The 16,933-nt window shown below is 46.6% G+C and overlaps 1 protein-coding gene across 1 annotated transcript; it reads left to right on the forward strand.

Annotated features, from left to right (window-relative positions):
- Nucleotides 1–3,297: 3,297 nt before the first annotated feature.
- Nucleotides 3,298–15,832, forward strand: ednrbb (endothelin receptor type Bb). Its single transcript, XM_017719388.2, has 7 exons — nucleotides 3,298–3,582; nucleotides 4,650–4,762; nucleotides 5,522–5,726; nucleotides 11,426–11,572; nucleotides 12,843–12,976; nucleotides 13,072–13,180; nucleotides 15,494–15,832. The coding sequence occupies exons 1-7, from the start codon at nucleotides 3,364–3,366 to the stop codon at nucleotides 15,674–15,676; spliced, it is 1,110 nt and encodes a 369-aa protein (XP_017574877.2). The 5' UTR covers nucleotides 3,298–3,363; the 3' UTR covers nucleotides 15,677–15,832.
- Nucleotides 15,833–16,933: the final 1,101 nt, after the last annotated feature.

The raw sequence follows: 16,933 nt of genomic DNA on the forward strand, positions 1-16,933 counted from the left end.
CTTTTAATGTGTACATTCTTAAAAAAAGATGTTTCTTTGAGGGTTCTTCAGTGAAGAAAATGGTTCTATGTAGAACCAAGAACCCTTTGATGGTTTCTTGTAAAACCTTTTTGAAAAGGGTTCTATGTAGCAACAAAAGGGTTCTGCTATCGCTAGGATTGTCAAGCTTCATACAATAGCAGAACCCTTTTTTGGTGCTATATACAGTAGCACCATTTTTTGTTTCCTATATAGAACCAAGAACTCTTTCAAGATGCAAAGAACACTTTAATCATGCTAATGGTTCTGTATAGAAACATATAACTGTAGAAACTAAGGAACCCTCCAAGAACCATCTTTTTGAACCGTGTCCAGGGACGTCAGCTCAGAACCGAGCATTTACTGTAAACCTGCTGTTCTTTCTGCTGAATGACTGAACCAGAAGGGGTTCTAGTCGCCACTGATTTGATCAGTTAAACACATGTATGTAGCACCCAGTTCTAGACTCGGCGTCAAGCTGAAGCAGCCACGCTAATTAGGACGACAGTAGCACAGTTTTAGCTTCAGGGCTGCAGCCCAAACAGCACGGATGACTCAGCCACTCAAATCCCAAACACGCTGTCGGAGCTCCAGACGGATCACCAGGTGTCAGGTGTGAGGAGTCCAGAGCCAACGTGAGTGACTTTCACTGAGCTCATTACCGCGCGCTCAGGGAGGGGAAGTCCACCGTCTGGGCCAAAGGTCGACCACGAGCTCATCAAGCAAATCACACAGGAGCCGAAGTCACTTCATAGCACTCTTATAACAGACGGTTCTTCAAGGGTTCTTCAGTGAAGAAGGTGGCTCTATATAGAACCATGGACACTCAAAGACTCCTCTACATGATTAAAGGGTTCTTTGCATCATGAAGGGTTCTTCAGATTGATGGAAAATGTGCGTATAGACGGTTCTATGGAGAACGGTTTTGAAAAGGGTTCTATATAGAACACATAGAAGAACCATTCTCTAAAAGGTTCTGTAATGAACCATCCGAAGTATCAGCAGCACTCCATCAGTCTGAAGAGCTCTTTAATCATGCATAGGGTTCTTTAAGTGCTCATGGTTCTATGTAGAACCATTTTCATTACTAAAGAACCCTTAAAGCACCACCTTTTATAAGAGTGTAGCTTTCATACATTGGCATGGCTCAAAAGAAGAACATGAGTTACTGAAAACAAGCAGACAAAAACAAAATCAATCGATCAATCAATCAATCAATCGATCAATCAATCGATCAGGGTGATTTTTAGCTCATTTACAATGTAGATTAGCAAATTACATTTGAAAAAAGTTGAAAAGGTTGAAATGAAATTAAGTGACTAAAACAAATGTAAATCATAAAAACAAAGATTTATATAATATTAATAATAATAGTAATAATAATAATAATTCAAAAATAACAGCTCAAAGAGAAAAAAGGCATAAAATATCAATAAAACATAATGAAAACACATTTAAATGAAGTAAATAGAAAGTAAGCAATAAGAAAACGACATTAAAAAAATGTCATTATTTACTGGAATAGAAAAGTAAAACAAATAACGTCAAATAAAACAGCTGCCATAAAATATTACAATGAAATCAATTAATAATACTAACACTAATACTAATGAATAAAAGAGAAAAGTTAAACTCAGCTAAAATAGGTGGTTAGAGACTAAAGCTCGATGTTATTTATAGAGATCATTGATGAGATCTCAGCTGGCATTGCTAAGTAACAAGGACTGGAATTCAGAAAAAAACAAATAAACAATTAAATCAATGACGGCTAAAAGCAGAGCCAACAAAGTGAGGGGGATAAATGGCAACCCTCCTAGAAAGACCAACAAAGACCAGCAAAACCAGCATATGGTGTGTTTTGGATGCTGGTGTGCCGGTCAGCCAGTAGGACCATGTTGGGTGACTAGCTGAACCACCACTAGGCCAGGTGGTCATGTTGGCCTGCGCTGTTTTGTTTTTTTCAGCAGAGAAAGATAAAAAATCTACATATAACACTATTAAGATTAAGATTAAGATTAAGACTAAGATTAAGATTAAGACTAAGATTTCCCTGTGATGGACTGGCGACCTGTGTAGGGTGTATCCTGCCTTCCGCCCGATGACCACTGGGATAGCCTCCAGCACCCCCCCGTGACCCTGACGGAGAAGTGGCTTAGAAAATGGATGGATGGATGGATTAAGATTAAGATTAAGATTAAGATTAAGTGACCCTTATTAGTCCCACAATGAGGAAATTTCACCTCTGCATTTAACCCGTCCATGCAGTGACACACCACATACACACTAGTGAACACAGACACTAGGGGGCAGTGAGCACACTTACCCGGAGTGGTGGGCAGCCCAATCCACGGTGCGTGGGGAGCAATTGGGGGTTAGGTGTCTTGCTCAAGGACAAGGGGATAAAACTGGTGACCTTCCAGTCACACATATATATATATATGTATGTCCATCCATCCATTTTCTAAGCCGCTTCTCCGTCAGGGTCGCGGGGGGGTGCTGGAGCCTATCCCAGCGGTCATCGGGCAGAAGGCAGGATACACCCTGGACAGGTCGCCAGTCCATCGCAGGGCTATATATATGTATGTATGTATGTATAATAAAGTGCTATAAAAGTACGTTTGAAGTTTCTTCTTATTATTGCTGTGTAATAATAACGTCTGGTAGGAAATGTAGGAGCTATGAAGCAGTTTGCTCTGAACTGAAAGGCTGCTCTGTTTTAAAGTGCAGTGATTTAGCTGTTACTCACTGTAGCTCCAGTGACTGTTAGCTGCTGTTAGTTCTGTTACCGGACCCCCGGGGTGAGCTGGCTGGGGCCGAAGCACGAGGAGAACTGGAGAACCGAGCGTGAGCTGCCTGAGGGCTTGACTGAGTGACGCACTGAGGTAATGAGTCGGGGAGATACATCATTTTAATCACCTACGCTGCGTCACAGGGAGGAGTGGCTGAATCAGCACCGGGCTTCTATATGTGAGGCAGTTAAAAGGCACTGTCTGATATGAAGCTGTGGGTTCTGTAGACATGGGACTGAGGTTCCACTCACTGACCCGTCTCATAAATATTAAACACTGTCGTTTTGTTCACTCATACTGAAACTTCGCTTGGACTGTTTTCCGATCGTAGCTCTTCTCTTTGCCTCTGCAGGCAGGCCGGCAGGGTGAAGTCATGGGGAAGGCGACTATGTTCCTGATATTAGCATCCTTTAAAATAATCCTTTTATCCCGTGTACGGTCTGAGGATTCCTTCAGAGCAGCTTCTCCGCCCCGAAACATCACAGAGAACCAGTGGAACGCCCCAAACAGCTCGAGCCCACAGCTCAAGGGGCCAAACAGATCAGCGCCGCTCCCCATGTGCAGCGGCCCGACCAGGATACGGGACGTCTTCAAATATATCAACACGTTTGTGTCCTGTTTCGTCTTCCTGATCGGAATCATCGGGAACGTGACTTTGCTCAGGATAATCAAGGCTCACAAATGCATGAGAAACGGCCCGAATATTCTCATCGCCAGCCTCGCTCTGGGAGACCTCATCCACATTGTTATCGATATTCCGGTCAATGTTTATAAGGTGAGTTCAGTTCAGTATTCCAGCTCTCTTAGTATTCAGCTTAAAGGGGAATTCTGAAAAAGTTAAAGGGGAATTTTACAGAGGCCTGCTGGTGATATCCCATATTAATGAAAGTAATGTGTGGCCATGCCTTATTAATGCGTGGGAACGAGACCCTAATGCGTGGCCATGTCTCACTAAGGTGTGGGAATGAGATCATGCCTTACTAAGTTGTGTCCACGCACTACTTCGTGTGCTCTGTAGAAATGAGATGTTTCATCATTTCTGCGTGATGTAGTGGTCGAGATGTGGTTTGATGTGTGACGTTTCATTGTGAGGAAGCTCACAGATTTCTTTCCAGTGGTGGTGATAGGAACCAGGGGTCACAGCGTCCAGCAGTGGAACTACATGTGTTAAAACGGGTAATATAAGTTTTCGTTGAGGGTTATACTGTGTTAAAATAAACCTCTCTACTATGGATGGCTTTTTAAAAGAATACAAAAATTAAATGATCATTAGTGACTAGGGCAATTTCATGTAGTGACTTTCTGTGAGGAGCTTTTAGAGGTGGACGTCTGGTTCCTATCACCACCACTGTGAGCGGTTATGACTCAGTAAGTTTATCTAGAACAGAGCGTTTCACACCAAACCGCTCAGAACCGCCCTGTTTACATCTTAACCAGTTAATTAATGCATACATTACACTGAAGGACCTTGGTAGCTACCGCTTAGCTCGTTTGTTCTTCGCAATGAAGATTATTGCACCTCTCCGCACTTCCTGAAGAACCCTGACAGTGGTTTTAATATGAAGTGACCCTTAGTCCCACAATGGGGCCCCATCTGAGTAAGCACACTTGCCCAGAGCGGTGGGCAGCCCTATCCACAGTGCCCGGGGAGCAGTTGGGGGTTAGGTGACCTGCTCAAGGACACCTCAGTCATGTGCTGTCAGCTCCGGGGATCGAACCGGCGACCTTCCGGTCACAGGGCCGGTTCCCTGACCTCCAGCCCACGTCTGCTCCGTTTACACCATCTAATCATATTTATATTGAACCCAAGCCAAATTTCTCATTTTTGCTGTTTTTTCTTAGCTTCTGGCTGTTGACTGGCCATTCGGAGTCATGGTCTGTAAACTCGTCCCGTTCGTCCAGAAAACCACGGTAGGAATCACAGTCCTGAGTCTGTGTGCTCTGAGCATTGACAGGTGAGCGGCATTTACCACAGACTAATGCATCTAACACGTACAACTCACTGTAAATATTCTGTATTTACATTCACAGCGTCTAGCAGACGCTCTGATCCAAGAGCTCTGTCCATCTAGAGAAAGTATCTCTGCTGGTCAGCAGGAGGTGAGAGGGAAAGCCGGTCCTGAGCTCAGACACTGCTAGAAACACAGTCAGTGTTACATCAAAACTCTGTAGCTTTTGTTTTTGTTCGTACCTCGTTTGTCAAAAAAATCAGAAATATAGTAATTAGGGGGGGGGTGATTATAAATAACTGCCCCCCTCTTTGAAGGCGTATGATCCCTAAATGTAACTAAAGCCCAGCAGTGAGGAGCTGAACTTTCCCCTCCTCTGCTGTCCCTGCAGACGGGCAGGGTCGCCTACAGAGCGGCGCTAGTAGCTGTTAATGAAGTGATGCTCTTTTATTAGAGGGTCTCATTTCAGAGGAAGATCTCAACCACTGCCCTGTAGCTCAGGAACAAGGGGCAGCGCTCCAAAACGAGGGGTAGGGGTGAAAAGGAGAAACGGGACGGGGCCTTACTGTGATAAAACTTGGAATAAAGTTACACTGCATGGTGCACATTAGAGTTACAGACAAAATTATCAGCATTTTTTTGAGCTACATATTTAAATTGAGTCCAGTTGTATTTAATGTTATATGTGTTTGTGTTATTCCCAGTATATGGTATTCCCGGTGGATTTAGCGTATGTGTCCCTGAAATATTGTTTTTATCCGTAAGGTATCGAGTTGTGGCGTCCAGGAGTCTTATCAAAGCGCTGGGGATTCCGAAGTGGACGGCTTTTAAACTGGTCTTAATATGGGCCGTCTCGACCCTGCTGGCCGCCCCGGAGGCTGTAGCGTTTGATCTGATTACGATGGACTATAAAGGAGAGCGGCTGAGGATATGCCTGCTTCACCCAGTGCAGTCCTCGCAGTTTATGAAGGTAATGCACTAAAACGAATCTCAAGTGTGCAAACATGCTGTCGGCACGGTATCGCAGTGAAACGGAACGCTTCGCAGGCTTTTCCGTGTGATAGGAGGAGTAAAGAAGTCTAGCAGTGCCTGAAATATTCCTGTTTTAAAAACTACTGAAGTCCAGATTCAGTTGAACAGGAATAGTTCCAGTGTTAAAAACTGGTGGGTAATAAACTGTAATTAAACTTACAAATCATGCTCCAGATTACCCCCACGCAGGGGCAGATCTACAAATCATGCTCCAGATTACCCCCACGCAGGGGCAGATCTACAAATCATGCTCCAGATTACCCCCACGCAGGGGCAGATCTACAAATCATGCTCCAGATTACCCCCACGCAGGGGCAGATCTACAAATCATGCTCTCTGTACCCTTCACTGCTCTCTGTCCCCCTCACTGCTCTCTGTCCCCCTTCACTGCTCTCTGTACCCTTCACTGCTCTCTGTCCCCCTCACTGCTCTCTGTCCCCCTTCACTGCTCTCTGTCCCCTTCACTGCTCTCTGTCCCCTTCACTGCTCTCTGTCCCCCTTCACTGCTCTCTGTCCCCTTCACTGCTCTCTGTACCTTTCACTGCTCTCTGTCCCCCTCACTGCTCTCTGTCCCCTTCACTGCTCTCTGTCCCCCTTCACTGCTCTCTGTCCCCTTCACTGCTCTCTGTCCCCCTTCACTGCTCTCTGTCCCCCTTCACTGCTCTCTGTCCCCCTCACTGCTCTCTGTACCTTTCACTGCTCTCTGTCCCCCTCACTGCTCTCTGTCCCCTTCACTGCTCTCTGTCCCCCTTCACTGCTCTCTGTCCCCTTCACTGCTCTCTGTCCCCCTTCACTGCTCTCTGTCCCCTTCACTGCTCTCTGTCCCCTTCACTGCTCTCTGTCCCCCTCACTGCTCTCTGTCCCCCTTCACTGCTCTCTGTCCCCTTCACTGCTCTCTGTACCCTTCACTGCTCTCTGTCCCCTTCACTGCTCTCTGTACCCTTCACTGCTCTCTGTCCCCCTCACTGCTCTCTGTACCCTTCACTGCTCTCTGTCCCCCTCACTGCTCTCTGTCCCCTTCACTGCTCTCTGTCCCCCTCACTGCTCTCTGTCCCCCTTCACTGCTCTCTGTCCCCCTCACTGCTCTCTGTCCCCCTCACTGCTCTCTGTCCCCTTCACTGCTCTCTGTCCCCCTCACTGCTCTCTGTCCCCTTCACTGCTCTCTGTCCCCCCTCACTGCTCTCTGTCCCCTTCACTGCTCTCTGTACCCTTCACTGCCCTCTGTCCCCCTCACTGCTCTCTGTCCCCTTCACTGCTCTCTGTCCCCCTCACTGCTCTCTGTCCCCTTCACTGCTCTCTGTCCCCCTTCACTGCTCTCTGTCCCCCTTCACTGCTCTCTGTCCCCCTCACTGCTCTCTGTCCCCCTCACTGCTCTCTGTCCCCTTCACTGCTCTCTGTACCCTTCACTGCTCTCTGTCCCCCTCACTGCTCTCTGTCCCCTTCACTGCTCTCTGTACCCTTCACTGCCCTCTGTCCCCCTCACTGCTCTCTGTCCCCTTCACTGCTCTCTGTCCCCCTCACTGCTCTCTGTCCCCTTCACTGCTCTCTGTCCCCCTCACTGCTCTCTGTCCCCCTTCACTGCTCTCTGTCCCCCTCACTGCTCTCTGTCCCCCTCACTGCTCTCTGTCCCCTTCACTGCTCTCTGTCCCCCTCACTGCTCTCTGTCCCCCTCACTGCTCTCTGTCCCCCTCACTGCTCTCTGTCCCCTTCACTGCTCTCTGTCCCCCTTCACTGCTCTCTGTCCCCCTCACTGCTCTCTGTCCCCTTCACTGCTCTCTGTCCCCCTCACTGCTCTCTGTCCCCCTCACTGCTCTCTGTCCCCTTCACTGCTCTCTGTCCCCCTCACTGCTCTCTGTCCCCTTCACTGCTCTCTGTCCCCCTCACTGCTCTCTGTCCCCCTCACTGCTCTCTGTCCCCCTTCACTGCTCTCTGTCCCCTTCACTACTCTCTGTACCCTTCACTGCTCTCTGTCCCCCTCACTGCTCTCTGTCCCCTTCACTGCTCTCTGTCCCCCTCACTGCTCTCTGTCCCCTTCACTGCTCTCTGTCCCCCTCACTGCTCTCTGTCCCCCTTCACTGCTCTCTGTCCCCTTCACTGCTCTCTGTACCCTTCACTGCTCTCTGTCCCCCTCACTGCTCTCTGTCCCCCTCACTGCTCTCTGTCCCCTTCACTGCTCTCTGTACCCTTCACTGCTCTCTGTCCCCCTCACTGCTCTCTGTCCCCTTCACTGCTCTCTGTCCCCCTCACTGCTCTCTGTCCCCTTCACTGCTCTCTGTCCCCCTCACTGCTCTCTGTCCCCCTTCACTGCTCTCTGTCCCCCTCACTGCTCTCTGTCCCCCTCACTGCTCTCTGTCCCCTTCACTGCTCTCTGTACCCTTCACTGCTCTCTGTCCCCCTCACTGCTCTCTGTCCCCCCTCACTGCTCTCTGTCCCCCTCACTGCTCTCTGTCCCCCTCACTCTGGTTAGCAGGATTCAGTTTCTGAGCGTGTAGCAGGAGATTAGTAGGACAGGGTCTTCACCCAGCGATGGTGTTGCAGTGTGATTCCATCACCCACACGACACACAGTCATCTAAAAACAGTTCTGCACACTGCGCCGAAAAGACCCCAGCAGCAGACAGCCTGTTACCTTCGGCGACTCATCTGCGTCCCCGGCTCAAGTCTGCACTAAGGTCTCTATTCTGCTGGTCTCTGGACGAACTACAAGAACATACGTCACGTATGCGTACGCAGCGCCTTCTCTCACACGTGGACCCAGATCTCAGCCTGTGTCATGCAAATGAAGGATGCACCACCTGTGGCACAACCCACTGATGAAGGCTCGAGTCAGCAACCCGGACTCGACTTGCATGTTAAGTTGCAGCTTGACTGTGACTTGATACTTGTGACTCATGAAATCTCAACCAGAGGAAAGACATCAAACCGATTAAAATAAGGCCGAAAACCTTAAAGCAGTGAATTAATACAACTTTCCATTTCTAACCTTCCGTGTTTGACTGTGTGTCAGTTTTGCCGCGATCCTGCACAGAAATTACTGTAAGGCTTTTCTTCTACAGCTTGTAGCTGCGCCAGGTTTACACAGCTTAAAATAACAAGCCTTTCATTCTACAGGAACCTTCAGTCTGATGGGCCGAACTCAGCGCTGCATGCAGCAAATGAGGAGACAAAACAACGTGTTCCAAATTAGTCCAGCACCCCAGATTACCCTCACACAGGGGCAGATCTCCAAATCATGCTCCAGATTACCCTGACACAGGGGCAGATCTCCAAATCATGCTCCAGATTACCCTCACACAGGGGCAGATCTACAAATCATGCTCCAGATTACCCTGACACAGGGGCAGATCTACAAATCATGGTCCAGATTACCCTGACACAGGGGCAGATCTACAAATCATGCTCCAGATTACCCTCACACAGGGGCAGATCTCCAAATCATGCTCCAGATTACCCTCACACAGGGGCAGATCTACAAATCATGCTCCAGATTACCCTGACACAGGGGCAGATCTACAAATCATGGTCCAGATTACCCTGACACAGGGGCAGATCTACAAATCATGCTCCAGATTACCCTGACACAGGGGCAGATCTACAAATCATGCTCCAGATTACCCTGACACAGGGGCAGATCTACAAATCATGCTCCACATTACCCTGACACAGGGGCAGATCTCCAAATCATGGTCCAGATAACCCTGACACAGGGGCAGATCTACAAATCATGCTCCAGATTACCCTGACACAGGGGCAGATCTACAAATCATGCTCCACATTACCCTGACACAGGGGCAGATCTACAAATCATGCTCCAGATTACCCTGACACAGGGGCAGATCTACAAATCATGGTCCAGATAACCCTGACACAGGGGCAGATCTACAAATCATGCTCCAGATAACCCTGACACAGGGGCAGATCTACAAATCATGCTCCAGATTACCCTGACACAGGGGCAGATCTACATATCATGCTCCAGATTACCCTGATACAGGGGCAGATCTACAAATCATGCACCAGATTATCCCATAATATATAAAGATCTACAACACATAAAGATGTCCAGATGCCCCGACACTGGGACAGAGCTGAAAACATGCGCCAAAACTAAACAGTAGTAGAAGAACAGGGCCTTAGGAGCGAACCTGCAGGTCCATCGCTGGTGTGCATTTCCACCTCCTAAGCTCATAACCGTGTAGCTGGAAGGAGAACAGCTTCACCGTTTTTCATTAACTCTGCTTCTGAGCTGTGGCGCTGGCTCATGGAGACCGCAGGGCCTCCTTGTGGAGAGCTTAGGCACATTTCTTTGTGCAGTGATCTTCACATGCGAGCGAGTGAGTGAGTTTGTCTTTTGAAGGGGGGATGGGGGGTGGGGAGTTGGGGGTAACAGTACTCATAATCCAGACTTGGCTCTAGCATCTGAGCCATCGGGGACTTAAAAACTTGAACAAAATAAAGCTTGAGTAAAGCCTAAAGCGTGTTTAGCTGTCCAGGATGCAGCTCTAGAGATGTGATAGCATCAGAAAATGCTGTGCTGATGCCCATCCTTTAAAGCAGGAGTTTGGAGGAATGCGAGGAAGTCTGGGGGGGTTTCTTTTGGAGAGAACTTTCATTTTCTGACTTTTTAAATGGAAAATGTAAGTTCCACCCAGGAACATACGCAAAACAAAAACAAAATCCAGAACCAAATTCAGGTTTAGATCAGTTAAAAACGTTAAAATCTTCAAACACCCATTGGAAAATCATTCAATCAGGATTGTTTATTCTGTGGCACATGTAGATCCAGCCAAGCGAGCTGGTCCCATTAGTCAGGACTACAGACGCTGGACTGAAGGTTAGATTAACTACCAGCGTAATTAGGAAGTGACAGAGGCATCAACAAACATGTTTTGATTTACAATGGGTGGAACCAATTTTGTGAGAAACAATGTCATTCTGGAAGTTCTAGATATGTCACTGACTGTGATTGTGAGTCACTGTAAAACTGATACGTACAAGCTCAGATAAAACATCTGGAATGTCTTTTACAAGCTTCACACATCTGTCAGCTCAGCTGTAACACACGTGCCAGGCTCCAGTCCTCTCAGGCCAAAACACTGCAGACTAGAGCTCTGCGCTTCCGCGGATTCCCGCTGGACCTGCCGAAATATCTCGCGGTCGGGACTAATTTTGAGTGCAGGGTAACCAGGGTGTGGTGAATTTTCTCACAGTGAGCCTGATGACTGAAAAACAGTCCATCATACAGTCCATCACAAGCTCTGCTGCAGACTCTACAGCACACTGCCTCATTAAACACACCCGATTCCCCTCGTCAGAGAAGTAGCACGGGCTTCTCGAGCTGAATCCAGAGCATTAGATGAGGGTAAACACTGATCTTCGCAGCACTTTGGCCTGGAAGGTCCCCAGTTTGATATGCCTGTGTTAACACATTATTAGAAGCCCTGCAGAGGTGCCAGCAGAAATTAGTATCATTGTAGAGGTCAGTTTTATGACCTGGACTGAAGACATAGGTCTAATAATCGGTTGTTAAATACAAGCACTAAGTTCTCTTGAGAATATCGTCCAGCTGTTCTATAAACAGGAATGATTCTGTGCTGCAATGTGTTATTTTTTACAGTCGTTCTCTTTTCTTGTGCAGTTTTATAAAGCAGCTAAAGACTGGTGGCTGTTTGGGTTCTATTTCCTTGTGCCTCTGGCCTGCACTGCAGTCTTCTACGGCCGTATGTGCTGGGAGATGCTGAGGGGAGGCGGTCAGCGCACGGAGATGAACTACCACCTTAAACAGGTACACCGCTGGTGTGGTGTCTGGGGATGTGGGTTACTGTGCTCAGTATGGGATCCTCAAACTCAATATACACATTAACCTAATCTACAAGCCAGTAGAACACAGGATGCAGGAGCAGGCTTGTTCATAGCAGAAGGAAGACATGTGGGTGGAGCTTCTCCCAGTGCCATGAGCCAACGTATGGAAAGGGGTAGATGTCCTACCCTGTGTAGAGAACCAACAAATAGACGTGTTGAGTAGAACGTTGTATCTGAAGCCACTTGACAGACTCCCTTAGGTGGCATCACAAACTGTTCAATAAGCATGGACACAAATATGGACTAAACTGAGATTTGAGATGCCTTGTACAAGGTTCTTCAAGGGTTCTTTAGTGAAGAAGATGTATGTAGAGCCATGAACACTCCAAGAACCCTTTGCATGATCAAATGGTTCTCTGCATCATGAAATGGTTCTTCAGAGTGATGGAGAATGTGCTGTAAATCGCTGTTGTTGGAACCAAACCTTTTATCTCCTTTACAGGAGAAGGAAAAAACACACTTCAATTGTAATGTAAGTCAATGGAACCAGACGTCTTTCCAAATCATCTTGGGCTGATTCTTTTAGTCCAGTCATCATGAAATTTTCAAAGATTGTAAAGAACAAGGTGTTTTCAAATTATGTCAAAAAACAACAAAAATGGTAATACGAGGTTTTATTCCGACAGCAGCGATACTTTATTTTTACTTTTATTGTTATAATGTCAAGCTTGTAGCAATAGTGGAACCCTTTTTGGTGCTACATAGAACCCTTTTCAAACAGGTTCTATATACGCTGTATATACACCAAAAAGGGTTCTTTGGCTTGTAACAATAGTGGAACCCTTGCAATTGCAATTTAAAGTTAGCTGTGCTTCCCAAAGTCCAGGAAATCCTGGAAAGTTCACTAGAATTCCCCATGCAAACCACCAGAGGCTTTGCCGGTTGAGGTTTGAGCAGCTGGTGTTAACAGCTGACTTAGTTCAATGCTATTAGAATTATTTGTATTTTGACCCCTTTAATGACCCGTAATTCAGAGGATCTGGTGACAAAATGTATGCAGGACAAAACGAGTCAGGTTTGGAACATTGTTGTGCACCACAGGACACGACGGTGATTTTTGAAAATGCTGTTTATTTTTCCCGTAGAGATAAACAATTCCTAATGTGGGCAAAAATATATATTTTTATCTAACTACAGCTTTACTGCTTGGCCCACTGAGCTGTTGTGTTTGTTGGTTCTGCCCCCCCCCACAGAGACGGGAAGCAGCCCGGGCCGTGTTCTGTCTGGTTCTCGCGTTCGCCGTCTGCTGGTTTCCGCTGCACCTGAGCAGGATTTTGAAGCTGACCATCTACGACGAGAAAGACCCCGGCAGATGTGACCTGCTGAGGTAGGACAGAGACGAGAGAGAAAAGCAATAAGAGTCGCACTCATTGCATCGGTGTTGCTGTTGCTGGTACAACGTTTTGCTTTTTGGTGTTCCAGCACCTTCCTTGTTCTGGACTACGTGGGCATCAACATGGCCTCGCTGAACTCCTGCATCAATCCCATCGCTCTGTATGCCGCCAGCAAGAGGTTTAAGAAACACTTCCAGGTAAAGTCAGAGTCTGAGTGCTTTTAAAGAAATACTCCAGCACTTCTCAGCTTAATGTCTCTCTGCTGCCTTTGTAGCGCCCGGTCGACTGACATGTCCAATAACTTCAACACCTTTCCCTGAACTTAGAAAAGAACAGCAAACTCACTCACTTCAAACAAGCCTGTAATAGAGGTGAACTGGCAGCTGCTGAATTCTGTCAGTAAACATTTATGTAGAAACACCCGTATGAATTGTTCAGCTAAACCAGGGGTCAGTAACACGGCTCCTGTTGTGGCTCCACAGCTGAATCAGATCAGCAGGTAATAATAAAATAATCCTCCTCTACAGTAAAATAAAGCTCTGCTGATCCTTCAACTCAGTTTAACAGTAAATGGTCTTAAACGCTGGAGTTAATGTAGAACAGCTGATTCACCCTTTAACCCTGAAGATCAGCGCAGACGTCTGGTCACCATAGCAACACAGACAACAGTCTCGCCCAGCTAGTAGCTACGAAACGGCAAAGAGAGAGATTTAAGACGGACGTCGATAATTTGGAGACGACTGGACTGATTAGTGTTTATAGTCACTCCAGCTGGTTTCCTGATACGTTTAATCTGCAACGAGAAACTGAAACACTAAAAAGTCGCGAGGCTGAAGTTTCTCATTCGCCAGCTTCTCGTGCAAATTTTTCTGTTCCACCTTAAAAAGTGCACGAGTTACATTCTGGTGGAACGGGAAAAAAACGGAAACAAGCAGCTGGTGAACGAGAAGCGACTTCAGCCTCATAAAGAAACGAACATTGAGAGACATTTACAAGAAACTGATCTACTAGTGGAAAAGTTTCCTGCTGGAGATGCGAGAAATGCGTCTATAGCTGAGCTGAAGCTCAAAGCAGAGCAAAGTCAGTCTGAGTTTCTGTATATATTATATATTTTTATCCTACACTAGTACATTAAAACATACTGAGACACATTTACAGCCAAGATGGTGAAATGGACATAAAATGTTGTGGCTCCCAAGGTGGTTTGATTTTTGTGGAAAGTGGTGCGGTTTTCTTTCCAGTGTGCCCCGATTCTTGGTCTGATTTCTATAAATATTCGAGCCGAATTTTAAAAATTGGTTATTAAAAACTGTTGTTGTATAAGTTAATCATAATCTGGTAAAAACAAGCAGAAAATAACAGTTGAGTCTGTTTTGCTTTGATTGGACGTCAAATGTAATTGACAGCAGTATAATAACAACCATCCTGCCACCCCCAAAATCATAACACAATTATAACATCATTTCAATAGCGGAGGGTGCGTGCCCCCTTCGCCCCCATCCGCGCCCCCTCCACCGCCCCCCCAGGGCAGGCATGTACTGTGACAACACCAGGCAGTGCCACTATACCTAATGACAGCTCATCCCTCTGAGTCTGAATGAGCTGGTTCAGTTGATTGAAACTTCATCGGCATTTCTCAACATCGGCTCACATTTGGCTCCGGCGTAGCTGAAGAGCAGTAAAGCAGAGCAGAAATGCAGCTTGTTAGCTTCGTAGGAGCGGAGTGATGTTGTGCCAGCGCGCTTTGTTTACAGATGAATTATGAATAAGTAGCGTGCATCCCGCTGGAAATCGGATGTGGCAGCAGGTGGAGTGTAGAATTAATCTTGCATGATTATCGTGCCTAACATCATCAGAACTTTCGCTCTGACTTCACTTAAGGTAACCTTGAACACTGTTTGGGGCACAAAGTCCCAGGAAGTTGGAGCTGAAGTACGTTACGGGGAGATTCATTCACAGAGGTTTAATAATAAGTTCAGTGCAACACTGACGATAGGGTTTTATAGAATGGACTGCTAATGTACACTCACTGGCCACTTTATTGGAAACCCCTACATTGTATCTCCACTCACTGGCCACTTTATTGGAAACCCCTACATTGTATCTCCACTCACTGGCCACTTTATTGGAAACCCCTACATTGTATCTCCACTCACTGGCCACTTTATTGGAAACCCCTACATTGTATCTCCACTCACTGGCCACTTTATTGGAAACACCTACATTGTATCTCCACTCACTGGCCACTTTATTGGAAACCCCTACATTGTATCTCCACTCACTGGCCACTTTATTGGAAACCCCTACATTGTATCTCCACTCACTGGCCACTTTATTGGAAACCCCTACATTGTATCTCCACTCACTGGCCACTTTATTGGAAACCCCTACCTTGTACCTTCTACGCATTGGACACATTATTGTAAACCCTTATATTGCACTTCCACTTACTGGACACTTTTTTAGAAACTGGGGAGGCTAGACTGCTAATACTGTGCTCCATCTCCCAGTCATTGCTGTGCTGCTGGCGTTCCTCTCACGGTCAGGACGTCCCGGATGAGACGGAAAACTTCCTGAGGTCAAAGGTCACAGAGCCGGCCTCAGACAGCTCCAACAAGGACAACCCTCCATCTAAAGACTGTGGTGCGAGTGAGAGGCCAATTCTTACAGCCTGCTTATGTCTCCAGACCTGAGGGTCTCCTACCTGCTGTGGATCTGCTGAAGAAGAACGTTCCAGCTAAAGCAAGGATGACCTTCTTCAGCTGGACCCTGCAGAGGAACCCGTTTAATATCAGATACGGCCCTGTGTAAGAGGGCATGAAGACCCTGTATAACGGCCTGCATGGCTGCAGCTGTTTCTTTGTTCTGTAATACAAAAGAATGAGAAAGTTATCTTCCTCTACGATCTCAGATTCTGAGATCTGCCTCTGTTTTGAGTCTGTTTTGCTGTGTGTACATCTACAGTTTGTGTTGTAAGCCATTGATTTCTATTTTGTGAAAATTCATTAAAATGGAGATGTTTGTTTTTGCAGATGAACTCTTGAACTCATGAATGAACAAACTGGTTAAATGAGCAGTGCCAAGCTTGACATGGTAAATGAGGGAAATGTTGATTTTCCAGCCGTAACGTTTGACTTTGCCTGACAGTTTGGGCTACAGTCGTCACTGTGAAGCTGGACTCCTGCAGCCTCCAGCAACGTCAGGCTCAATCCAGCTTCAAGTAAAGAGCTTTTCACTGTAGAAAGACCTTCAGTTAGTTGGACGGAATGAAAGCACAAACGCTGTGAATATGGTGTTTAAAGGACAGGCTAGCACGTAGTTATCATGAGGCACAATAGCCATTAAGTTTTCATCTAATCTCTCTGACATTACTCAGAAACTGCAGATCTCGTTCCTTTAAACCGGACTAAACCTAAGCTGGATTAGCTGTTAAGATGGCTAGCATACATGCTATATAAGCCACACACTCGTCAAGCACTTCAGGCTGTTTACTGTGTGTGTAGTGCTTCAGTTCTGCCCTTCAGACTGAAGGTTTTTCTGTGATAAAAGGCTTCTTATTTCAAGCTGTGCTAAACTTAACATCCTGCAGCCCTTCATCAGTGGTCAGTTTCTGACCACAGAGCCTTTTATTCTTGGGTGGATAGTCCGCTCTCTGTTTCTAATAAAGTGGCCAGTGAGTGGAAACACACGGTAGGTGTTTCTAATAAAGTGGCCAGTGGGTGGAAACACACGGTAGGTGTTTCTAATAAAGTGGCCAGTGGGTGGAAACACACGGTAGGTGTTTCTAATAAAGTGGCCAGGAAGCACAAGGTAGGTGTTTCTAATAAAGTGGCCAGTGAGTGGAAACACACGGTAGGTGTTTCTAATAAAGTGGCCAGTGAGTGGAAACACACGGTAGGTGTTTTGTAATAAAGTGGCCAGTGGGTGGAAACACACGGTAGGTGTTTCTA

This window comes from Pygocentrus nattereri, chromosome 6, assembly GCF_015220715.1.
Source record: "Pygocentrus nattereri isolate fPygNat1 chromosome 6, fPygNat1.pri, whole genome shotgun sequence".
NCBI lineage: Eukaryota > Metazoa > Chordata > Actinopteri > Characiformes > Serrasalmidae > Pygocentrus > Pygocentrus nattereri.

Coding starts and splice junctions, on each gene's coding strand:
- ednrbb (XM_017719388.2), top strand. CDS start 3,364: ATGTGCAGCGGCCCGACCAGGATACGGGACGTCTTCAAATATATCAAC. Junction 11,573..12,842: donor TGAACTACCACCTTAAACAG/GTACACCGCTGG, acceptor CCCCCCCCACAG/AGACGGGAAGCAGCCCGGGC. Junction 12,977..13,071: donor GGCAGATGTGACCTGCTGAG/GTAGGACAGAGA, acceptor TTGGTGTTCCAG/CACCTTCCTTGTTCTGGACT.